General features: G+C 48.4%; 8 protein-coding genes across 8 annotated transcripts; 4 read left to right on the top strand and 4 right to left on the bottom strand.

Annotated features, from left to right (window-relative positions):
• Positions 1-322: 322 nt before the first annotated feature.
• Positions 323-1914, top strand: L228DRAFT_255108 (hypothetical protein; the record flags this gene model as incomplete). The annotated part of the gene is made up of 4 exons (XM_018333870.1): positions 323-843; positions 938-1219; positions 1262-1314; positions 1784-1914. The coding sequence occupies 4 exons, from the start codon at positions 323-325 to the stop codon at positions 1912-1914; spliced, it is 987 nt and encodes a 328-aa protein (XP_018190699.1).
• Positions 1915-2097: 183 nt separating this feature from the next.
• L228DRAFT_243935 (bleomycin hydrolase) lies at positions 2098-4581 on the bottom strand. Its single transcript, XM_018331809.1, has 7 exons — positions 4295-4581; positions 4127-4212; positions 3670-4071; positions 3101-3565; positions 2608-3002; positions 2508-2532; positions 2098-2447 (listed from the first exon to the last, which is right to left on the bottom strand). The coding sequence occupies exons 1-7, from the start codon at positions 4407-4409 to the stop codon at positions 2433-2435; spliced, it is 1503 nt and encodes a 500-aa protein (XP_018190698.1). The 5' UTR covers positions 4410-4581; the 3' UTR covers positions 2098-2432.
• Positions 4582-5479: 898 nt separating this feature from the next.
• L228DRAFT_208039 (ubiquitin-conjugating enzyme E2 2) lies at positions 5480-6225 on the top strand (the record flags this gene model as incomplete). The annotated part of the gene is made up of 4 exons (XM_018329745.1): positions 5480-5521; positions 5659-5723; positions 5796-6020; positions 6102-6225. 4 exons carry the CDS (start codon positions 5480-5482, stop codon positions 6223-6225), a joined length of 456 nt encoding a protein of 151 aa, XP_018190697.1.
• Positions 6226-6796: 571 nt separating this feature from the next.
• On the top strand, positions 6797-10527 carry L228DRAFT_243933 (kinesin heavy chain). Its single transcript, XM_018331808.1, has 6 exons — positions 6797-7078; positions 7140-7174; positions 7237-7331; positions 7433-9613; positions 9671-9948; positions 10006-10527. Exons 1-6 carry the CDS (start codon positions 7074-7076, stop codon positions 10256-10258), a joined length of 2847 nt encoding a protein of 948 aa, XP_018190696.1. The 5' UTR covers positions 6797-7073; the 3' UTR covers positions 10259-10527.
• A 249-nt stretch (positions 10528-10776) lies between these two features.
• Positions 10777-12526, top strand: L228DRAFT_208058 (DNA primase large subunit; the record flags this gene model as incomplete). Its single annotated transcript, XM_018329746.1, has 3 exons — positions 10777-10966; positions 11043-11578; positions 11756-12526. The coding sequence occupies 3 exons, from the start codon at positions 10777-10779 to the stop codon at positions 12524-12526; spliced, it is 1497 nt and encodes a 498-aa protein (XP_018190695.1).
• A 153-nt stretch (positions 12527-12679) lies between these two features.
• Positions 12680-14325, bottom strand: L228DRAFT_243932 (4-nitrophenylphosphatase). Its single transcript, XM_018331807.1, has 5 exons — positions 14165-14325; positions 14014-14035; positions 13807-13875; positions 13564-13655; positions 12680-13495 (listed from the first exon to the last, which is right to left on the bottom strand). Exons 1-5 carry the CDS (start codon positions 14231-14233, stop codon positions 12824-12826), a joined length of 924 nt encoding a protein of 307 aa, XP_018190694.1. The 5' UTR covers positions 14234-14325; the 3' UTR covers positions 12680-12823.
• A 758-nt stretch (positions 14326-15083) lies between these two features.
• L228DRAFT_62662 (C6 transcription factor (Acr-2)) lies at positions 15084-17119 on the bottom strand. Its single transcript, XM_018336782.1, has 4 exons — positions 16788-17119; positions 16575-16697; positions 16068-16518; positions 15084-16008 (listed from the first exon to the last, which is right to left on the bottom strand). Exons 1-4 carry the CDS (start codon positions 17041-17043, stop codon positions 15306-15308), a joined length of 1533 nt encoding a protein of 510 aa, XP_018190693.1. The 5' UTR covers positions 17044-17119; the 3' UTR covers positions 15084-15305.
• A 177-nt stretch (positions 17120-17296) lies between these two features.
• L228DRAFT_243930 (hypothetical protein) lies at positions 17297-19720 on the bottom strand. The gene is made up of 2 exons (XM_018331806.1): positions 18587-19720; positions 17297-18529 (listed from the first exon to the last, which is right to left on the bottom strand). Exons 1-2 carry the CDS (start codon positions 19438-19440, stop codon positions 17752-17754), a joined length of 1632 nt encoding a protein of 543 aa, XP_018190692.1. The 5' UTR covers positions 19441-19720; the 3' UTR covers positions 17297-17751.
• Between the last annotated feature and the right edge of the window lie 3920 nt (positions 19721-23640).

The following is a 23640-nucleotide window of genomic DNA, read 5'->3' as shown; positions in this document are numbered from 1 at the left end:
CAGCATCTTTACGCCAAATTTAGCTACCGTAGTAGCGAGATTTGCAAAGTCTGGTATCGGTAGTCGGGTAAGAGAACGGACGCTTACAGTTAGCATTTCCTCCCTTGGCTCCTACGTAGCGCACGGGGCAACATCATCATCACTAATCACCATAAGCCATCCTGATTGTTTCAAGAACAACACCAACACACCACCCTAGGCATTCTATACAGCAAGCACAGAAGCACCTGAAATACCGGTGTCTCGTGCGGGCACCATATCCGCATAACCATATGAATTCGCACAAATAGAGAAAGACTCAACACACTCAACCATCCTCAAGATGCGCCTACTTTTGACCCTCTTCGGGTTACTCCTATATCTGGCCCTTGCGAGCGCAGAGCATACATCGAATTGGGCCGTTCTGGTATGCACGTCGCGCTTTTGGTTCAACTATCGACACCTGGCCAATGTGCTATCACTCTACCGGACCGTCAAACGGCTTGGGATCCCCGACTCGCAGATCATTCTCATGCTACCAGACGACATGGCCTGCAACCCGCGCAATGCCTTTCCGGGAACCGTATACAACAACGCCGATCGAGCACTGGATCTTTACGGAGATAATATTGAAGTCGACTATCGCGGATACGAAGTCACTGTGGAGAACTTTATCAGACTACTGACCGATCGGGTTGGAGAAGAAATGCCTCGAAGCAAGCGGCTCTTGACAGACGATCGGAGTAATATTCTTGTATACATGACTGGGCATGGGGGAAACGAGTTTCTCAAGTTTCAGGATGCAGAAGAGATCAGCGCGTTTGACCTCGCTGATGCGTTTGAGCAAATGTGGGAAAAGAAGAGGTATGCTGCTTTCACATCCTTTCTGTGATATATTTCTGGGGAAAATCCGCCGCTTCATGGAATTACAGAGAATTGATGATCCTGTCGTGTACAGATACCACGAAATGCTCTTCATGATCGACACATGCCAAGCCAACACAATGTACAGCAAAATCTACTCTCCAAACATCATCTCCACGGGCTCTTCGGAAATCGACCAGTCGTCTTATTCCCACCACGCAGACAACGACGTCGGCGTCGCCGTCATTGATCGATATACGTATTACAACTTGGACTTTTTGGAGACCCATGTTCGAGAGCCTTCATCCAAGATGACTCTTGGCGATTTATTCGACAGCTACGACGAGGCGAAGATCCATTCGCACCCTGGGATCCGGTACGATTTGTTTACCGGCGGGGAAGAAGCTGCGCGGAGCAGGCTTGTCATGGATTTCTTCGGCAACGTCCAGAATGTGGAAGTCGAAAACGGCGGTTCAGGCGCAGGAAACGCGTCCGAGTGGAAAGAAGATCTCGTACAGTTGGGCAAATTGATCGCCAAGAAGCGCAAGCGGTCTGATACGCCCGAGCGGCAGGCTCAATCTTCTTCTTCCTCTTCTTTTGCATCACCTCCTGCTGCCCAGCCTGGGCGTGCCGAAGCCGAGCCACGAGGTGAAGCAGCAGCCGCAGCAGCAAGAAGAATCCGCAGAGAAAACATCGGCGCGGTAAAAGTCCAAGTAGATCGCACTTGGTCCAAGTCGATTGCTGGCGTTGGAGCTCTCTTAGCATGTGCACTTGCCTGGGCTGCTGGATCGTGGATTGAGGCAAAACGATAGATTTGCTTCTGTTCTCCGTTCTCTGTTTCAGTTTTCTGTTTTCTACTTTCTGTTCCCATTTTCCTTGCTTTCCTTCTTCTTTATTAATATCTTTCTAATTTTCTTTGTCTGCGTCGATGGTGCATCAGCATTTTGGCCGGACGATCTACCAGATCTCGCATCACGGTACTGGCACATTTACACGAGGGTTTTATCATTGCATTTTTCGAAAAACCGCAATACGGAGAAAGAGACGCGATCATCCCATGGGAAGAACTAGGGTTTGGCGTACAAGGAGTTTTTGGAGGGCTGAATATGTTATTCGAACCCTGCATTAATTATATTACGTGACTGGTGTCATAGAGTTGTTTTAGCTCTGGAAAGCAATCCTGCTTTTTCACTTGCAAAGAAGGATATAATATAACGTTTGAATTATCCAGGATCATGTCAACTGGGATTAGTCACTCGGGGGTATAACTCTTGACTGCATCTCGTGTTTGCCATAATTCTTATTCTCGATTAATGGGTCTATCTACTGGCAAGGCCACAGTGTAACGGTGACAAAATCATATTGCAGTACGGATGATGGCCTAAGTCAGCTATGCAGAACGGGGAGGAAAATCAAGGAGCAAATCAAAATCAAGCTGCATCGAGATATCAAAATTCTACGCCTAGAGGGAAGCACAGTACAAAAGATATCCAACATATGACGCGAGAAACCCAAAACTAAAAGATTCGATGCATCCGCCATGCATAATATATCCATCTATTCATTATGATATACCAAAGCGGGCAAAATTATGCCAAAGCACCCTAGTTTCTTAGTTAGCAAGTGACAGACTACATGTGCGGTGATTTAAGATTGATACTCACCATTGGGTCCCACAAGTTGAGCATCCTGTTCATAATTTCATACGTTAGTAAAGAAAAACCAACTTGGCTTGTTAAAGGAATACGTAGAGAGAGTACTGACTTTGGTTGCTTCTTAAGCACGTCTCTGACCTCCTTTGAAACAAAGGACGGGTCCACCACAGCTTGGTACACAAACTGGTCCATCCAGCGATCGCTCATGACAAAGTACCCGTCGGTGCCAGCGCTGGTGCCCCAGCTGTTCTGGACGCGCCATCGGACAGGCTTGCCATCGACTACGTGCACGGCAGTCAAGACCATGGCATGGGTCATGGCGCTTTCGCCAGTCATGAGGCGCTGCGCTTTGGACATGCCAAGTTTAATGTTGAAACCAAGTTCGTAGTCAATCAAGTCGACGTCCATGATGCCCGACGTTGAGTTGCTGTATTTTCCAACGTCACTTCCAAAGAAGATGGGCAGACCGGCGCGAAGCATGCTAATGCAAGCGGATTTCATGGTCTTTTCGTATAGAAGGAGGAAGGTTGACAGTCAGAAAGTGTTTTATTTACGCCATGACCACAATGATGGATCTAAGGGAGAGGTTCAGGGAAACTCACATTCATGTCAACGTTCACATAAGTAATAGGTCGGCCGCCAGTGACATTTCCAAGTCTGGATACACTGAGCAGCTTACCGTATGGGTTCCTTGGATCGTTGACGAGGCTGAAAAGTTGATGGACGTCTGTTCCTGCGCAAGCGCGAACAGATTCGGGGCTCGAAAGGTCCTGGGCAAACTTGAGTGGAGTTGTGACAATCTTCTTGAACTTGCCGTTCTTGTCATAAAACTCCCATGTAAATTCCTTGGATGGGCTAGGTGGAGGCCCAAGCATAAGTGTAATTATGCCATGGATTTCCTGCATCATTTTCTCCTTCACTCCGGAGAGCGAGGACTTGGCATTGACAATCTTACTGCTGAGACGGCGTAGTTCCAGAGCATCCTCGCGGAGCTTGGTCGTCAAGAGTGTGTCCATAGCACTCGAGTTTCGTGCATTGTACGAATCGGGATAAAGAGTTTGAGGAACCTACATGAGCAAATGTAAATTAGCGGTTTATAGGCGTGACAGATTCCTGTTTGGTTGTTGTGCAGCAGGGAGCGCAAGAAACAATAGGTGCTGTTCAGACTTACCAATCCGTATTTTTCAACAAGGTTGGCGACCATATCCCACTGACCACCATCTCCGACAGGGCTGGCCAGAAGAGTCTGGGTCAATCTGCTGTCCAAGTCTTCGTCGAGTGTGTCGAGAATTTGCTCGAGGAAATAATTCGCCTTCTCAAGCTTGTCCCAGAAGAAGAGATAGGACTGGCTAAGTTCGAATTGCTCCAAACTATATCTTCGCATGAGCGCCACACGGAAGACATTTGTAGAGGCAAAAAGCCAGCAACGGCCGGAGCGGTTCTGATTAGTGACGGGGCCACCCTCAAATGGGATTTTGATATTGAAGTTCTGCGTGTCCGCGATTTCAGCGGATCGAGACGTCAAGACAGTAGTGGGCGCGTTTGAGGAGAGTGCCGCCAGGGCGAGACGGTTCTTTGTGATCCAGGTTAGCTGGTTCATTCAGATCTAAACCCGAGGTCGAATATACCTTTGGGTCCTCGAGTAGCTCTTTCTCCCATGTTTCGGCCTTAGTTATTGAGACATCAGGCGACCCTGAAGCCGAATAATGTGGGACTGCAAGAAGATACCGATCAGCAGCCGTATGATTTGGAATATCTGACCCTAAGGATAGATGTGCACTGGTGTTTTACGATACCTTTGAGAGTTTTCTCTGAGAAGGATTCTTCTCCCCTAATCTCGAGAGCTCGCAGCCGCTCCGGGAGCTTCTCATTCGTTACTGGGTCAGGTACTTTGGACTGGGAGGCACCCATTTTCCGAGTTAAACAGATATAACAGCAAGGATGATCTACGGAGGCTGAATTTTGCAGAGCTATGATAAAAGCAGCAAGGAGCTGGGGACAACGGGGAGGAGGAGAGATATAGGCGTCAGGAAGAGGGGCGGTGACTAAGACTCTCTGAGCTCAAGGGTTCAGCTACCGACTGCTCGTATACAGTGTGTTCTTATCAGCTCCGTCTGGGGGAAGCTCAGACGATAGGGCAAATGGGGGATAAATGGGCACGCGTGATTTGGATAAGGTACGGAATTTCCTTCTTTGGATTAGTCTCGAGGGCACCTTGATGAACAGCAAGCTACCCAATCAGGTCTAAGACGGGGAATAACGCCAGCGCGTCACACGGCAAGCAATCCAGTCTAACCCCAAATGGTTGCCCAAAGCATAAATGTCTCCCCAAATAATGATTGATCTCGTGACCTTGCTCTTGGCTTTGTTCAAAGCTCAATGATTAATTTTTTCATAGAATCCCGCAGATATCGAAGATGCTGATATTTGTTTTGTCTGGTTTTATTAAAAATCATAGATTGATTGACGGTGAATGATGCATGTCTTCTGGTAAGGCGGCAAAGGAGTCATGAGGCTCCATTTTCCGTTACACCGTTGGTATTGCTATCAGATAAGGTAAGTCAGTATGGCACATTCCTAGACTTTTGTAAATGAACGATAAGCCACAAAGCACATGTAAGGTGCTCTTTCACCCCCGACCAAGCTGACCAACTGACGTGGTGAAGTCGTCTTTTGCCGTCTACAATACGTAGTTGATTGCGGATCCGAGAATCTTACCAAATGCTTCCCGTTTCGCTTCAATTTAGGTGAGGCGCTATCTACGGTGACCGCAACGACCTCCAATAATCCCCCCGCGGATCGGAACATCATCGCCTCTCAGACTCCGCTGGTCTTCTCTTCCTTTCTTCATCATACATTCGCTCTCGCCAGACAGTTGTTTCAACTCAGCCATTTTCAACCTCTGCGCATTGCATCGCTTCTACACAGATTACCCATTCTCTATATTATCGATTAGATTTTCGGACGCCTTAGAGACCATCATGTCGACTTCAGCACGACGTCGTTTGATGCGTGATTTCAAGGTGAGCCCCGCCATGATGCGTTGAAGTTCACGCTTTTTGCATAAACCCCACATCGATACATATTGTCTATAGACTCAAATTTTTGTCCTACGAATCAACATTTACATTGAATAGACGCTAATTTGCCCATGTCACAGCGCATGCAAACCGATCCCCCCGCCGGAGTATCGGCCTCTCCCATTGCCGATAATGTCATGACTTGGTACGTGACTACGATGAAATTACGAGAATCCGACACATCGGAACATATAAGGCTAATTCGAATGATGTCCAGGAACGCTGTGATTATTGGGCCTGCTGACACTCCTTTCGAGGATGGCACCTTCCGGCTAGTGATGCACTTTGAAGAACAATACCCAAATAAACCTCCGGGGGTCAAATTCATCAGTCAAATGTTCCATCCAAATGTCTATGGTACCGGTGAGCTGTGCTTAGACATTTTGCAAAATCGCTGGAGTCCGACCTATGACGTAGCTGCCATTCTCACAAGCATTCAAAGGTAAATTCCCACAATCGGTGTTGCTCTTTCATTCCTACCAGTGGACTGAACACGAGTACTGATGATGGACTTTTCGAACAGTCTCCTGAACGATCCCAACACCTCCTCTCCTGCTAATGTGGAGGCCTCAAACCTTTATAAAGACAACCGCCGAGAGTACACCAAACGAGTACGAGAAACCGTTGAGAAGAGCTGGGAGGATTGAACAATCGCACTACTTTTCCTTTTCGGGCGTCTTTTTCTTTTGGCGGCATTATGGGATGAAGCTTCGTTTTGTCTCAAGTTCCCTGGCTTCCGGAACGGCGAATCTTGACGGATACTCGGAATCTGTGGATTGGCCATATACCGCATGTATGTCCCTTGCGGGCGGAATGATGAGATCATGATCGTTGAATTTGGTGTCATTGAGTGCCGGATGAAGGTGCTTCTTTGGGAAGGTGTTCTTTATGGAGATCCCCTATGTATTTAGTTTTTTGCTCGGTGTTTGCTGGTGTGAAAAGCATAGCAAAGCGGTCTCGTTTGTCGATTCATGACATTTCTCTACTTCATACAGATCGAAATTCCATTCATTCTCTATCAAAAAACATGATTTTGGTGTTCTGCGTCAGTGATTATTCCTGGCGAATATCTTGCGAGCCGCCTTTGCCAATTTCAGTGGGCGGGCCGCGAGGGGTCCGAGGGGTCAACATTAGCTAGGGATGCCGCTAGCGCGTTGTCGAGCCTAAGCCGAACAACACCAATTGTCAACACCATTAATTTGGCCCTGTCAAGTGTGACAAAGCTGTGCATATAGCCCCTGCACGTCAAGTAGCTCCACGGGCAGTCTTGCGATCACGTCTGTTGATCGATAACCGGCCGAATCCGATTTTCTGACCTTGCGCAGCATTTTGCGCGAGGCCGTAACGGCGGAACCATCGCAGAGGCCGCGACTCCCCTCACCAATTAATCAATGCGTCGTGGGACTGGCAGGCTCAAACTAGTAGAGATCGAAATCTATGACAATATTGTCGAGTTTGCTAAACTAATATTGAATCGTCAAAGACTTTAAACATCATGGCGTAAGTCTTCGGGACCCAAATCCATGATAATCTCGGGTACTAACGATTGATAACGGAATAGGAGCAGCACGGGTTCTGCGAACAACTCCATAAAGGGTATTGTTTGACGGGAATGAAATATCTTTTGACTTTGCAATATGGGCTGACGAGTATCCCAGTGGTGGCGCGGTTTCGACCACAGAATAAGGTCGAGCTGTCCAGTGGAGGAGAACCGATAGTCGACTTTGAATCGGAAGATACATGCCGTCTAAATGTAGGTCACATTGGAACAACCTGCATGCTTGGACACATACAGTCCCATCATACATGTGCATCTTCTACCTCAAATGGCAGTATTAACATGACGGGATATAGTCAAAGGAAGCAACCGGTGCTTTTACATTTGATCGCGTCTTTGATATGAACTGCCGTCAAAACGATGTCTTCGATTTCTCTATCCGATCCACGGTCGACGATATTTTAAATGGCTATAACGGAACCGTCTTTGCCTATGGCCAGACAGGTGCGGGAAAGTCTTATACCATGATGGGATCAGATATCGACGACGATGATACGAAGGGAATAATACCACGGATTGTGGAACAAATATTTGCGAGTATTTTGGCCAGTCCAGGGAATATCGAGTATACAGTTAGGGTCAGCTACATGGAGATTTACATGGAGAGGATCAGGGATTTGTTGGCTCCTCAAAATGACAACCTTCCGGTGCACGAAGAAAAGAATAGAGGTGTATATGTCAAGGGTCTTTTGGAAATCTACGTCTCTAGCGTACAGGAAGTTTATGAGGTCATGCGCCGCGGTGGAAACGCCCGAGCAGTGGCTGCCACGAACATGAACCAGGAGTCATCACGGTCCCATTCGATTTTTGTCATCACAATCACCCAAAAAAATGTCGAAACTGGCTCCGCAAAGAGTGGCCAGCTCTTTCTTGTTGACCTGGCCGGTAGCGAAAAGGTCGGGAAAACGGGTGCGAGCGGCCAGACTCTTGAAGAAGCAAAGAAAATCAACAAGAGTTTGAGTGCATTAGGAATGGTGATTAATTCTCTGACTGACGGCAAATCTACACATATCCCCTACCGAGACTCGAAGCTTACCAGAATCTTGCAAGAAAGTTTGGGTGGAAATTCAAGAACAACACTGATCATCAACTGCTCTCCGAGCAGTTACAATGACGCGGAGACTATTAGCACCCTAAGATTTGGTGTCCGGGCGAAATCGATCAAGAATAAGGCAAAGATCAACGCTGAGCTTAGTCCGGCAGAGCTGAAGCAGCTACTCAAAAAGGCTCAACATCAGGTAACGACGTTTGAAAATTATGTGTCAACCCTGCAAGGTGAAATTCAGCTGTGGCGGAGCGGCGAGAGCGTTCCGAAAGAGCGTTGGGCTCTACCACTTGCCATAGATGGCATACCTAATCTGAAGTCGGATACGAAACCGCGGCCTGCTACTCCGTCCAGACTGCAGAATGCAGACCAAGGAAGGACGGACAGTCCTTCTCGACCGGATTCAAGACTTGGAGACCGCGCGAGCACGCCAAGCATCCTTCTTGATAAAGACGAAAGAGAGGAATTCCTACGCCGCGAAAATGAATTACAGGATCAGATTTCCGAAAAAGAGACCCAACTGGCAAATGTTGAAAAAACTCTGAGAGAGACAAAAGAGGAGCTACAGTTCCTCAAAGACCACAACTCGAAGACAGCAAAGGAGAATGAAAAGCTTACCAGCGAAGTTGATGAGATGAGGATGTCTCTTGAAAGGATTAGTTTCGAGAGCAGAGAGGCACAAATTACCATGGATGGGCTCAAAGAAGCCAACTCGGAGCTCACGACAGAGCTAGATGAGGTGAAGCAGCAATTGTTGGATGTGAAGATGAGCGCAAAGGAGACAACCGCTGCGCTGGATGAAAAGGAAAGGAAGAAGGCAGAGCGAATGGCGAAGATGATGGCTGGTTTTGACTTGGGCGGCGAAAGTCTCTCCGAGAGCGAAAAGAGCATCAACGACGTTATTTGGCTTGTGGATTCATTGCTCGAAGCTACGACTGTGGGCTCTGAAATGAGACCAGATGACATCAAAAACATCAGGTCTAAGCTTTCTGAGACGCAAAACCTTGTTCGGCAGATGGATCTTTCGTTGCATGTTCAAGGCGAAGATACCGCGGCGCACCAGAAACGCAGAGACGAGCTCGAAGAGCGGCTCTCAAACGTACAACGAGAATACGAAGAGGTCCTCGAGCGCAACTTAAGTAGCGAAGACATCGAGGAAGTCAAGTCTCGCCTCGCGAACGCTTATTCCGATAGAGACGATACTCGCCATCTCTCAATCGAGCAGCTCAAGGAAGACCTTGAGCGGGCTTCAAAAGAGAACGAAAAACTCAAAGCGGATATTGCAAATACACGGCAAGCACTGAAAGCGGGCGCACTCAATGGCCTTGCTGCGCCGACGGGCGGAAGTGGAAAGTCCGTGCAGCAACAGATTGCCGATTTTGATGCGATGAAAAAGAGTCTAATGCGGGACCTTCAGAATCGCTGCGAGAGAGTGAGTATTTGTCTTTTGTTGCTCAAAAGTAAAATGACTGGCTAACCGTTGGACTAGGTGATCGAACTGGAAATATCGCTAGACGAAGCCAGGGAGCAATATAACAACGTCCTCAAGAGCTCCAACAACCGGTCCCAACAGAAGAAAATGGCATTCCTCGAGCGGAATTTGGAGCAACTGACACACGTGCAACGCCAATTGGTCGAGCAAAATGGTAGTCTCAAGAAAGAAGTTGCGATCGCGGAACGGAAATTGATCGCTCGAAATGAACGGATACAAAGCCTCGAGGGATTGTTGCAGGACAGTCAAGAGAAGTTGACGGCAGCAAATCACAGGTACGTCTCTAAAACTCGTGGCGTTCAACCGGGAAAGAATACTAAAAGAAACTCCAGATTCGAGGCTCAGCTCACGGCCGTCAAGGAGCGACTTGAAGCAGCAAAGGTCGGTTCTACGCGTGGTCTTTCCTCTTCGCCTTCGTCGGGCGGGTTCAGCTTTGGAGGGGCTGGTTCCAGGATAGCTAAACCCCTGCGTGGCGGAGGGACGATGGAAACCAGCGGTATGCCTCCCAGCTTCCCGACGGTGCAATCTCAGGAGAACAGCAGCGGCAACAAAAGAAGCAGTTGGTTCTTCAGCCCGAGATCGTGATTGATCCGATACCAGAATCATATGCCATTCGGACTGTATAAGCCATCAAGCACGTATCGTCGCCATGATCCGGATTACAAGTCACAAACAATGTTGGCCCCTTGACCGCACGACGTGATCTCTACGGAAGGATTAATACAGCGAGATTCTCTGCCTGACGTCCTGCAGCGGTTCTTATTCGATATACCACCAGAGTTTTCATATGTTGAAGTCTTGCTGCATAAGATAAACGCATTGTAATTAGATATTAGACGCGGCGTTGAGCGCCTAGAATTAGAATAACAAGTTCACAATCTTGGAACTGAGCTTGTTCTCCGACTGTTCAAGCACTTGCCTGGAGTTGATGTCGCACATATGGTTTTTATGGATCGCCGTAGCAATCAATTATGACCGAAACGCGTCGCGTGTGGTCGCTAGGTCGCGTCTCCCGCTGATCGTGGATAACCTCAACCACCAAGGCTCGGGGGCCAGCTGTGAGAGGCAGCAATTAAGCATAGCACTTGCAAAACAACCCCACCATGATCCGTCAAGATTTTGCTCGGATTGACCCCAAAAGGCGGGCGACATTCGACCACAAACGAAAGCAATTTGCGACAGCGAGCTACAAGCCACAGGAATATCCTCACCGGCTGAACTTTTATGAAATACCGCCTACGGCAGAGATTACACTCGAGGAATTCGAGCAGTGGGCCATTGATCGTCTGCGAAGTATGCTCCGTCGCAATCCCCCTTACAAAAAAAATTGCCTTTTCCTCTTGCTAAACAGTATATAATCTTTTCACAGTCCTTGCGGAACTAGAAGCATGTTCCTTTCGCAACAAAACCCCCGCCGAGACCGCCGCCCACATCACCCCTCTGCTACAGAAATATCTCCCGCTCTCATCTAACACATCCTCCTCGTCTGAGCTCGCAAATGAGAGAAAGAAAGATCACTATTCCCACTTTATCCTACGCCTCGCTTTCTCCGCTACAGATGACTTGCGCCGCCGTTTCGCGCGCGTCGAAACTGCATTATTCAAGCTACGGTTCCAGAATGACGATGCCCGCGAGAGACAAGCATTTGTTGAGACTCTGAATTTTGACTGGGAGGTCGTGGGCGATGACGAAAAGCGTGAACTCGGCGCCGAATTGCTTCAGTCGACGCCCGGAGTCAGACGCCTGGAAGACGAAAACTGGTTCAAGCTCGACTGGGAGCGCGTCCCGGAGCTGGTGGAAGGCCGACGAGTCCTGTTGAAACGCGGCAAGGCATATGTTCCGATGCGAGAGCAGATGAGCATGGTTGTTTCAGAATTTACTGCCCGTCTTGAGCGGAGTCTAGAGGTACGTCTAGATATATCTATTTCCCATTTTAATCCCGCCCTTTCTTTCTTTCTTTCTTTCTTTCTTTCTTTCTTTCTTTCTTTCTTTCCGTCCTTCCCAATTTCATCATGTTCCGAGCTGCCGATGCAGTACCTTTTCCAAATCATCATCGGCATACTGAGTCGAAATGCTCTGCAGTTGACAAGCCGCGCTCTGCCTCGACTGGACGAGGACGACCGCCTTTCGCCCATCCTGAGCCACCTGTCGAAAAACTTCACCGCGCCGGACTCCACCTACAGCGACAGCAACGCGCACATCCCCGGCGCGCCGATCAACGCCGGATCCATCGACACCTTATCCCAGAGTTTCCCGCTGTGCATGCGCAACTTACACATGACGCTGCGGAAGAACGCACACTTGAAGCATTTCGGGCGACTACAGTACACGCTTTTCCTCAAGGGCATCGGGCTCTCGCTCGAAGACTGCCTGCTGTTCTGGCGCCAGTCCTTCCGCAACATTACAGACGACACCTTCAACAAAGAGTACCGGTACAATATCCGCCACTCGTACGGCGATGTCGGCGGCGACGCGAACCGTCGAGGACGCGGCTACAGTCCGTATTCCTGCCAGAAGATCCTCACGGAACATCCGCCCGGGCCCGGGGAAGCACATGGGTGCCCCTATCGTCATTTCAGCACGGATAATCTCACGGCCCTCTTGCAGGCCACGGGCGTCTCGGACCGCGATGTCCTCCGCGGCGTCCGCGAAGATGTGGAGAAGAAACGGTTCCACATGGCGTGTAATCGTGTCTTTGAGTATGCGCATAAGGGGGAAATCAAAAAGGTCAAAGATGACGGCACGTGGGGCGCAGCAGAGCTCGATACGATTGTGCATCCGAATACATATTTCAAACGGAGTTATATGCTGAAACATCTGGGCGCGGTGAAGCAGGAGGAAGCAGAATCGTGATAGCGCTCCAGCTCTAACTCCTTCGTTACGAGGTTTTATTATGTCTTATTTGTTGTTTTTTCCCTTTTCTTTTGTGTTGAATTTGCTTCTTTTCGTTTTCATACATCACGGCAGATGACTTGGCAGGTTGGGCAAATATGGGCAGTGTAATGGAGTCTTTTGGGGATACTTTGAATTCTATTTCTAATTTCATCAGAGTATATAAACGAGTCTATGTACAAGTGATTATGCTTGCGTCTGTGTTGCTTGACCCGGAACCATATTAACAATCATGGAGGTCGACCGTCTCCGTACCATTTATGCGGCCACTCGCAGATCGCCCAGCGTATCCACATACGCGGCCGGCACAGCAGCAGGGTTTTCGGCTTCCCAGTCCTCGCGCTTGCTCACACCTGTCAAGACACAGAGCGTGCCTCCCAGACGACCCTCGATGCCAAACTTGATGTCGGTGTCGAGTCTATCGCCGACCATGCAAGCGCGAGATCGATCAAAGCGGAACTTGCCCTCAATCGCGTCCATCATGCTCTGGTTGGGCTTGCCAAACGCAATAGGTTCCTCGCCACCCATGGCACGAATCAGGGGCGCGCTGATGCCACCTGCGCCAATGAAGAGTGATCCTGCGTTCGGGAGGGTACTGTCCACGTTCGTTGCCAGGAATTTAGCGCCTCGTCGAAGATACTGGAATGCTATCGAAAGCTTCAGGTAGTTCACGTGGAAGTCGAGTCCGGCGAGCACGTAGCCGACTGCAGGGTCAAGCGCCTCGCCCGAGGCAATAGCCTTGAAGTCCTCGGGTGTAATGTCCCTGCGCAGCGACGGGTCGGTTCCGCCAATATAAGAAATGTTTTCGGATTCGAGCTCGGCTTCGACACCGGCTTCGCCTAGTACAAAGACTTTGTTACGCGGCGGCTGCGGCTTGATGATTCGCGAAATATAAATAGCTGCAGAGTAGGAAGAGCCAAAGACTTCGTCCTGCGGATAGTTTTGACTCTTGCGTGAGCAAGTTGTAAGTAAAAGGGGTGAAAAGGAGAGGGACTTACGACAGTCGCTGGAATTCCCATTGACTCCAGTTTCTTCTTGTAGTCTGCGCGGGATTTTGTGCTGTTGTTTGTCACGAAAACGACTTGCTTTCCTGCACTTCAGTTAGCTCTCAGTGTTCCTCTGGTGTGGAGTCCCCGTGGGATGCCTTGAACTGCGATTCCCAAACCAGATACTAAATTTTGGAAAGGGGTCCCTTCGAAGGTGGGGTTATAGTGGGGTAAAGCACAGGAGGAAGAACATACCTCGAGATCGTAGCAACTCTAGTGTTTCAACGGTCCCCTCGAAGAGATGATCGCCTGACCATAATACGCCTGTGTTTCTCCTCAGGTCCTCAGTAAACGTGCCATATATTTTATGTGATGTCTGGACGCCTTATGTCTTCAAAGCCGTCTTCAACCATGGTCTTATTGTTGAGCTCGGTCAGATAGAGGGAGGTCGGGGTTACACACCATCGCAATCGAATAGAAAGACCTAATTGGAGTCTAATTAGCTTCACTATTTCATGAAATTGCTTTGAATCTGCCGGGCCATTGCTTAGGAATTGGCTGTATTGGCCGTATCATAATATGAAATGACGCATAACAGGAAGCGGATGCTTACATCGAACTTGTCAAGGAATTCATTGATTGCGGCCTTGTCGCCTGTCAAATATTTCGGTGACGAAGCCATTATACTGGTATTCTCAATTGGAGATATATTTTCGCACTGGTCTCCCTCCTCTGGCTTTAAGATTTCCCAGCTGAGAAGGAATTAAAGTGTTGGTGCCTACGATCTGCGGGTTTCGGGGCGGAAGTTCCGCGTAACTTACATGATAAGTCCCAGATAGGAATAGCATGGTTTGTTCGGACAAACAAGACTATTAAATCCAGCACAAGCATGTTTACTCCGGTAGTATATAAAATGGAGTGCGGCTAAAAATGGTCTTTGAATGGGTTATTTTACATATTAACAAGCTTGGATCCTTATCAGAAAAACTAAATGAAACCGTGGTTTGAATTAATTTTCTGTTTAATTTGAAGTATGATTTGAATTTGTTTTAGTGGGACCTCGTGCTCTGCTCAGTCATTGCTTAGCCAGCAGTCATTAAAGAAACTGAAGGATAACCTAGATAGCATTTGCAGAATTGCTAAGATAATGCTAAATAACGTATCTATTCTAGATGCCTTCTCCAGAAATAATTTGGATCGTCTCCAATTTATTCTTCGACGGATCACCTGTCTGGAGTCAACAGGACCCTTTAGAGCATGAACCTCGTCACTGGTCTATAGTTTCCTAGGTCTAGTAGAGGTACTCCAGCAGCAAGACCCAAAGCATTGAATCCTGAAACTCTGGTTAGCAGAATAATTATAAAAATTTCTCACAAAACTTACTATGCTGGGTCATCAGGATTCCATGCTTGGCACAAAAAAAGCCTGAATTCTGGAATATATATCCTGCCTTTACATACGACACGCAGTCATTTGCGTCCAGTCCACTTTCGAGAATATATGCTTCCTCCAACTAGAACCAAGACGGCCAAAGCGCCCTGCAGCCGGGGACTTGAGAATGCCCTGCTCACTGGTAAGCGCAGAGTGCTCGAGGCATTACCTAACGTGTCCTCTTGATCCGGTGGACTTCGCGGATTTGGAGGGAGGGGGATGAAATGGCCTTTGATAAGAAGATCTGACAGGGTTCGGAGGTCGAAAGAAACGTCCGTAGAGGCTATGGTGAGATGGATCCAGTCACCCGACATTCGAGGCAATCAAATCAGCAACCAGTCGCGTCCCTGGCGACCAACATTAAATATCCATTGCGAAGGCAGTTTTCCTCGATTTTCTTCCTGCGCCCAGTACTCCTGCAGTATACGGGCAGCGTTGATCACATTCAGACAGTATGTGTACTCCCAGAAGGTCTCTAGGCTCTGAATCAAAAACGTCCTCTGCAACGGATCTTTGCACTCCAGGCCAGCGACAAAAATGGGCCAGAGAATGCATTTGAACACAGATGGATCATCGCGTAGTGCGCCAATCACCTCGATTAGTTCGCTCAGAATCGTGCCTGTAGGCGTTACCTTCTGGGTTATAGCATCTAAGACCCGTTGGCCATATAGACTAGCGCCCAGCTGGTAGGATCGGGAGAGCATGCTGAGCTGTTGAACATCCCGTGCAGCGGACTGCTCCTGAGGCAGATTTGCAGCCCATGCATGACAGTCAAAATTCTTGATAGACTCTTGGACGGATATAATATCATGTAATTGATTGTCAGCGGAAGTGAGACTAGCAGAGTCTCCATCGGCTATTCTGTCTCTCACTACAGAGAAATGTTGGACAGCGCTTAATATATACCCGGGACAGCCAAGGAAAGACTGCTCGACAACGTCTTGAAGCGGAGTTTCAGTCTCCTGAGCGGAGATAAATTTGGAAACTAGATTTGGTCGTACAAAAGTAGTCCCTAGAGACTCAATCCTAGATGTCAGTGGTTAGCCGTTATAACGCAAGTTTACTTTTGGCAACCATGCACTCACAGATGAATTTGATTGGTAATGAAATGGCGTATCCCCTCAATGGTCCGGCCTGGATCGTGCGGCTTCATCAAGGTCATCAACCTCTTCGCGCCCTCCAGATGGTAGTTCCATCGGTCACATCCCGACTCTAGAAGATCTAAAAATACCAGAAGAAATACGCTGGCGATAGTGGCGTCTTTCTGGTACAACGCAGGATTTCTCAAAGTGCTTGCAAGTCCCTGGATGGCACGGTGTTTGAAGTGAAGCGCTTCGCAATGAGCGTTGACAGACTCGGGCAGCATTCTCTCCCCAAGATCAGAAAATAAATGGCCCGCATTCGCCAGATGACGGGCTGCTAGTGCGAGGATAGTTTCCAGGAGAACAGGTTCGTTCAAGCCAAGAGGAATGAGACTTCGGAATGGATTTTTCTCGCTGTCATATACGATGAAGACCTTGCATATGCGGTCATTATCTAAGTAAAAGGTCAGATATTCGTATATGAGCCACTGTTCAAAACCTCGAGCTTACAGTAGTCCAAGTAATATCTAGATCTGCTATCTAAACTCGACATAGCCACATCTATCATAGCTCGTGGCACACCTAATGAACGAGCACCCGACACATATTTGGAAAGTTCGGGTAAAAGCACATCTGTTGGAGTCACAGTCAGGACGAACTAGTTACCCGTAGACAACGCCCTGATAGGTCTGTAAGACGTCAAAGCAAATGGATCGTGCTTACCAGGCTTAAGGCGAGTTCCAAGGGACCAGTAGGACAGGATGGAAGACTCATCCACTTGCTCCGCCGAGGTCTTCGCGAAGGATCGTCCCCGCATACCCCCGCGGATAGCTACCCCGCGCACCCAGCGTAGAGGCCTCTCCTCAAAACAGTCAAGTCCGGCCTTTTCGCACTTGAGACAAGGTGTTTTCGACCTGTCGCATTGGATACGCCGGCGCCGGCAAGTATAACAAGATTTGGATATTGCCGGAGCTTCCATGGGGCATAATTTGAGAGGGTACTATACACCGGTAATAAGTACAACATTCATCACGTACAGCAGGATTGTTTGCCTGCGGCCATATTGCGGACTGATCAACAAGCAAAACAATGAGAGCCAGGCATGATTCAATGATGTCAATCAAAACACCATTGCCGAGACTCATCATGCTCGCCATGTGCTGAGTCATCTAGACCTTTTCATTGCTTTTATCCAAATGCAAAGAAGTTTAGCTATTAACAATCTTATAGAAAGTGTAGTATTTTTGATTTCATATCATTTGTATGGTTTAGGACATGATGGTCACGAGAAATGGTACAAATTTTGTCAAGTGAGCAGTTTCTTTGGTCCCCATCTGACGAAATGCCTCAAGACCCTGGGACATGGTTTGTCTTCTCATAAGCAATACGCCCGTCTCTGCAAATGTGAGTCCCTCTCCTGCCAACAAAGATCTACATGTGGGCCCGCCATCAAATAAAGTACTGTATCTGTGACATTTGTGAGATCTGCAGAAAATAATCAAGGCGTGTTCTACTCTAATTCGAGCCGCATCATTGGTCACTGGGCAGTAGAGACCATCGTGGATTGATATTACATTACACAGTATACGCGAAGACGGGTGTCCAAGATAAAGAGCCACTACCAAAAATATACTCCGGCAAAGAAAACAAGATCGGGGACGAGAATGGAATATATAGGGTTCCCAAATTATTTCCGTTCCCTTACAATATCCTGTATGCCGATATCAGAACCCGTAGGTCCCTCATTCTTTGAGTCGAGCAATGGTATGTTATCGATGCTTGTTCTTCGCGTCCCATCCTTCTTTGAGATGGACCCATTCTCCTCTGCAGTTCCTTCAACGTTTGCTGATTGTAGGTCCCCGGCATTGTGGTCACTCGCTTCCGATTTCTGTCGAGGCTGAGAGCTGGCCGTCATTGCTGGGCTGGTTTGCCATTTCGCAACATCCTTCCTTAACTGCTCCAGCTCGTTCTGAAAGCGCTTTCCGAACACGTCAATGTAATACGTGGCTCCATTATACACACTCCACGTGAAAACGACGAGCAGAAATATCGCGCTCGGCCAACGGTACCAAAACCATAGGGGGCAGGGTATGATGGTGCAGAGAGCGTATCCGTACTGGATAAGCATGAATGCAGGCTCCTGCAGTACATGCGGAAGCGATAGCACCGTCTTTCCAATCCATGTTTTGGCATATGATTTTCGAAGCCAGGTGAAGCTGGTCGGACGTCCAGCAGCAATCTTTTCGCGGCGACGAACAGTGATAAGGAAGTGATAGGACAGTTGCCATATTATATATGGCACAGTAGCCCAGATCATCATTGCCAGGAGCGAGTAATGTTCCTTGCTTCCGGGTGGACTAGTCTTTATTGCGTAAACAGCCGGGAAGCGCTGCTTTTGAAATTCTGGGGGCATTAGATGCACAATGCAGTGGAGCGCAACCGGAGGCATGATATGGATGAACAAACTACTCCGACGTTAGAACAGACGTGTAGAACATCTCGAGACAAGGAGAGCTCCTTACCTAGTCACTTTGTCTAAGGAGTGGAAGACAAGAGAGTTTCTCCACATGGCAATAGCGACCGCATTGTTACCATAAGCCAGACAGAATGTGCTGATGAATAATCGTTTCGACCTAGGCGCAACCCAAAAAGAGAGAAATGCAAGCAGATTTGTAAAATAACATAAGTCGGCCAAAAAGTAGTGCCAGCCCTTTTTATGGTAAGAATAGTAGCGTATTGGCATATAATAAAGGAGCTGCCAAGTATACCACAGATAAAAGGACTCCGGGCGAGCTCCAATGAGATATCCGCTGATGAATATATTCAGGACACCGCCAATAAAGGAAATCTTCTCGCGTGTCGTTACAGCTTTGGTGTCATTCCAACGGCGGCCCAGTTTGTCTACAGAGTCACGCATCCGTTTCCGGTATTTTTCGAGTTGTTCTTCAGGCGCTGGGACCCTTCGACGCCACTCGTCAACCACAAGATCCCGCGCATTCATACTTGTCGACTTTAGCTTCTCACGATGTCTTCTCACACGCTCCGTCTGAGCTTGAATTGTATTTTGTAGTCGCTCCAACCGTTGGGGCAAGGCAAGGTTATCAAGTATGTCGAACAATGTCAGCCGCTCGATGGGCGGGAAAGGATCCCAGTCCTCGTGCGATGAACTCTTGTCTGAGAATGATCCATTTCTTGAGAGGCGCGGACTTGGGGGTGAGGAGATGCCAGAAGCCTTGTCGCTTGGAGCGAGTAGATCATCGTCATGGCCAGAGATCACCGTGTCTGTGGTACCAACACTGGAAGTGATTTCAGTCGCTTCATTGAGAGCTGGCTCCGAATTGGATTTGGATCCGTGTATAGCGATAGGATCCGACATGGCGAGATATTTCCGTACAAGATCTACCCTTTTAGGGAAAAGAGAAGCTGGGGTTATGAAAGAGGAGAAGTGAACATCCCACGGCTGTTAAATATAGCAAAGCGAGTCTCAATAGCGCATAGCGCTCATCTGTGCAAGGCGTGAGTGCTCCTTGGGGTTGCGTCCATGCGCTGTTCAAAGTGCTTGTTGAGATGCAGATAACGTTAGACGTGTTGTTGGTCGTGGGGGAACAGGTGCACTCAAAAAAAAAAAGGCGCGGGTTAAAGATACGCAAATAATATCAACGGCAGCCAGCATGTGACGTGATGTGTCGACAGGAGGTGACCGGGACGGTCGTGCTGTCCTAAGCAGCTCCAACAGGGACGTGCGCCTGCCTGACATGGTATCGCGTCGGGGAAGATGCCGCCATTCCGAATATGGAATGAGAGGCAAAGGGGGCACTAAACGCCTACCGTAATCATTCAGACACGTCCTCGGTGTCTACGCGCAGCTCGACGAAATAACCGTGTCTGAGCAGTCAAGCAAAAATATAGAGATAAAGGGAGCATCATCTTCCGTCTACCGGCGCGTTTCTACGCGCGCAAAACTGTCGGCAGTATGGGGAAGCTAATTCGCCTGGAACTCTTCAGTAAGCTTCAGTCTTAAAGCAAACCTGACCTCAATGTTCTCCATGTAGCTAATGGTAAACTGTGAAGACTTCAAATCCTACAAGGGCCACCATACGCTGCTTCTTGGCGACTCGTATTTCACATCTATTATCGGGCCCAATGGATCAGGAAAATCGAATTCGTGCGTTGTACATGCCCTTTTCAGCTTCATGTCGCTAATTCGTCAAGGATGGATGCTATCTCTTTCGTGCTCGGTATCAAATCATCACATTTACGATCTTCTCATCTTCGCGACCTTGTCTACCGTGGACGCGTCCTTCGCACTGCCAAAATTAATGATGACGGATCGGCGACCGTTCCGGGACAGAATGGCGAAATTGAGACCAACGGAGTCGGGACCGAAAATGGGGTGGATGGCAGCCAGTTGAGCCAATCTGAAAGAAACGACCCTAAAAATGCCTGGGTGATGGCGGTCTATGAAGACGATGCTGGTGAGGAGCAGCATTGGAAGCGTACCATTACGAGCCAGGGCGTTAGCGAATACCGCATCAACAACCGTGTTGTTTCTGCGCAGCAATACAACGAAGCCCTCGAGGCTGAGAATATTTTGATCAAAGCTCGCAATTTTCTAGTATTCCAAGGAGATGTTGAGGCTATCGCATCACAATCGCCACGGGATCTGACAAGACTTATCGAGCAGATATCCGGAAGCTTGGAACACAAAGCCGAATATGAGAGGCTCAAGGAAGTCCAAGAACAGGCCATAGAGAACCAAAATTACTCCCTAAACCGGCGTAGAGGCATTAACGCCGAGATCAAACAGTATCAGGAACAGAAGAGAGAAGCCGAAAATTATGCCAAAAAGGCTGAAGAGCGTGACCAGGCAATTGTTACTCACGCACTTTGGAAGCTTTATCACTTTCAGCGCGTTATTGAAGAGTCTACTGCCGAAATTGAAAAGCATCAAGAGGAGCTGAAAGGGTTTCGTCGCGGTATGGAACGATACGAAAAGAATCTTGATGACGCAAAAAGAGAACAGGCACGTGTCGGCAGAGACGTCGGGAAAGTTGAGCGGAGTATCAAGAAAAAGGAAAAGGATATCGAGGAGAAGGAGAACGCTCTTGTTCCTGTCGAGGAGAAGATTACAATCTCGCAGAGGAACATTCAGAAATATGCTTCGCGAATTGCCGAGATTGAAAAAGAAAGGGAAGCCCAGTCAAATACAGTAGATCAGCTTAAAAAGAACCTCGGGGTTGTTGACAAAGCTCAGGCCAAGTGGGAGAAAGAGTGGCAAAAATTGGCAAGGCAAGAAGGCCGAGAATTGAGCGAGGCGGACTTGCAAGCATACAACAAGCTCAGAGAGGACGTCAACAAGCGGACGGCCAGGGATCAGACTCAATTAGACAATCTCGTTCGTCAACAAAAGACAGACGAGGAAACGGTGGCGAGCCTCAAGGGAAGCTTTGAGTCTGCTGAATGGCAGGGCAAGAAGCTCGAAGAAGAGATGAAAGACCTCCGCAACCGCAGAGATGAGCTCAATACTACGATTAAGCATGCGTCCAAAGAATCCGAAGAGAAGAAGAAAGCATTCAACAACCTGACATCAGAACGTCTTCGTACAGCCCAGAAGCAGACTGAGCTTGACGAAAAGATACAAGAAGTTCTTCGAAAGCTCATTGAAGCCGATGATGGACGCCGTCAGAGCGAAAAGGAGCTTCGAATGAAAGAAGCAGTGGCGACGCTCAAGAGAATCTTCCCCGGTGTCCGCGGAAGGGTCAGTGAGCTGTGTAAGCCGAAACTCAAGAAATATGGCGACGCAGTGAGTACCGTCCTGGGAAGGCATTTCGACGCTGTCGTGGTAGACACCGAAAAGACGGCCAAAGAATGCATCCAATATTTCCGCGACCAACGCGCTGGTCAAGCCACCTTCATTCCCTTGGAAACAATACAAGTCAAGGCAATCAACTCGAATCTTAAAGGCATGCATCGCGGCATGCGTATGGCAATCGATACGATTGAATACGATTCGTCAGTGGAGCGTGCTATGTCTTATGCCTGCGGAAATGCCGTCGTCTGTGACGACCTAGAGACGGCAAAATATATTTGCTACGAACAGAGGGTTGAAGCGAAAGCCGTCACACTTGATGGTACCGTCATTCACAAGGGAGGTCTCATGACAGGTGGTAGAGGGCCTGGCCAACAAAACGCAAGACGATGGGAAGATGCAGAGGTAGAAAACCTGAAGAAGCTGCGGGACAATTTATTGGCAGAATTTGCTGCTTTGCCCAAAGGTCACCGACGAGGAACAGAGGAAGAGACTATTCAAGGGGAGCTCACTGGCCTAGAACAGCGACTTAGCTATGCCAGAGAGGAGCTTAAGAGCCTTGAAAGAAACCTGGCAAGCGAGACCAAGGAAATCGAATTTGCAAGACGTCAAATCAATGAGATCCGGCCAAAGTACGATGAGCAATCTGCTGCCCTGCGAGATCTCAAGGAAAGCATTCAGGGGATCCGAGACGCAATCAGTAGGGTCGAGGACCAGGTGTTTGCCGATTTCTGCAGACAATTAGGATATGACAATATTCGTGCTTATGAAGCTCAGCAAGGCTCTCTCCAACAAGAAAGCGCGCAGAAAAAGTTGGAATTCACCATGCAACAGAGCAAGCTAGTGAACCAGCTCAGCTTTGAGACTCAACGTTTACAGACCACGCAGGATCGAATTCAAACCATGAGGAATCAAGAAAAGCGGGATGGAAAGCTCCTTGCTGATCTCGAAGCTCAAAAGGAACAGATCCAGAGCGAATTGGACGTTCTCACGTCCGAGCTTGAGCTCCTGCATGAGCAACTCGAAGAGCAAAAGCAGAAATACGGCGAGGCAGCGGAACAAGTCGGTGAAAAAAGACGTGAAGTACAAAAGCGCACCCGCGAGGTCGAAGGGGTCCTCAAAACAGTCGCTGAAATGGAAGCCGTAATCCAGCGCAACGCTGCTGGGAGATATGCCACTCTACGGAGATGCAAACTTGATGGTATCAATGTTCCACTAAGTGAGCAATCTGCCAACTTGGATGCTCTGCCAGTGGACGAACTGTTACGAACCGATCCCGACGCCATGGATCTCGATCATGACCCGGAGAGCAGCAATGTCGCGGCTCCGGAGGTACAAGACTACGGCATCGAAGTTGATTTCGACGATCTTGATGATGACCTCAAAGATGTAAGCTACCCTTGCCAGCACTTTTGCCTAAATCGATACATGACTTCATTTCCTAACAATCTTTCCTAGAACTCCGACGAAAAAGTAGACGATGAGCTTCAAGATAAGATCGCTAGCATTAGTAGCGAACTTGACAAGATGGCACCGAACATGCGTGCTATTGAGCGGCTAGAAGGAGTCGAATCTCGGCTGAAAACTGCCGACAAGGAATTCGAGGACGCCCGAAAAGCGGCCAAAAGGGCGAAAGACGACTTCCAGGCCGTCAGGGAGCAGCGCTACGAACTGTTCAATAGAGCCTTTTCCCACATCTCCGAACAGATTGATCAGGTGTATAAGGATCTAACCAAGAGTGCCAATTTCCCATTAGGTGGTCAAGCG

Source organism: Xylona heveae, assembly GCF_001619985.1.
Source record: "Xylona heveae TC161 unplaced genomic scaffold L228scaffold_2, whole genome shotgun sequence".
NCBI lineage: Eukaryota > Fungi > Ascomycota > Xylonomycetes > Xylonales > Xylonaceae > Xylona > Xylona heveae.
Note: the sequence above shows the minus strand (reverse complement) of the source record. Positions and strands in the feature narration are given on the sequence as shown.

Coding starts and splice junctions, on each gene's coding strand:
- L228DRAFT_62662 (XM_018336782.1), bottom strand. CDS start 17,043: ATGGAAGCTCCGGCAATATCCAAATCTTGTTATACTTGCCGGCGCCGG. Junction 16,698..16,787: donor TGGAACTCGCCTTAAGCCTG/GTAAGCACGATC, acceptor TGACTCCAACAG/ATGTGCTTTTACCCGAACTT. Junction 16,519..16,574: donor TAGATATTACTTGGACTACT/GTAAGCTCGAGG, acceptor CCTTTTACTTAG/ATAATGACCGCATATGCAAG.
- L228DRAFT_243933 (XM_018331808.1), top strand. Junction 9,614..9,670: donor TTCAGAATCGCTGCGAGAGA/GTGAGTATTTGT, acceptor CCGTTGGACTAG/GTGATCGAACTGGAAATATC. Junction 9,949..10,005: donor TTGACGGCAGCAAATCACAG/GTACGTCTCTAA, acceptor AAGAAACTCCAG/ATTCGAGGCTCAGCTCACGG.
- L228DRAFT_243930 (XM_018331806.1), bottom strand. CDS start 19,440: ATGTCGGATCCTATCGCTATACACGGATCCAAATCCAATTCGGAGCCA. Junction 18,530..18,586: donor TCCTTAGACAAAGTGACTAG/GTAAGGAGCTCT, acceptor ACGTCGGAGTAG/TTTGTTCATCCATATCATGC.
- L228DRAFT_243932 (XM_018331807.1), bottom strand. CDS start 14,233: ATGGCTTCGTCACCGAAATATTTGACAGGCGACAAGGCCGCAATCAAT. Junction 14,036..14,164: donor AATTCCTTGACAAGTTCGAT/GTAAGCATCCGC, acceptor GACTCCAATTAG/GTCTTTCTATTCGATTGCGA. Junction 13,656..13,806: donor AGAGTTGCTACGATCTCGAG/GTATGTTCTTCC, acceptor ACTGAAGTGCAG/GAAAGCAAGTCGTTTTCGTG.
- L228DRAFT_243935 (XM_018331809.1), bottom strand. CDS start 4,409: ATGGGTGCCTCCCAGTCCAAAGTACCTGACCCAGTAACGAATGAGAAG. Junction 3,003..3,100: donor ATGTGAACGTTGACATGAAT/GTGAGTTTCCCT, acceptor CTATACGAAAAG/ACCATGAAATCCGCTTGCAT. Junction 2,533..2,607: donor GTGCTTAAGAAGCAACCAAA/GTCAGTACTCTC, acceptor AATTATGAACAG/GATGCTCAACTTGTGGGACC.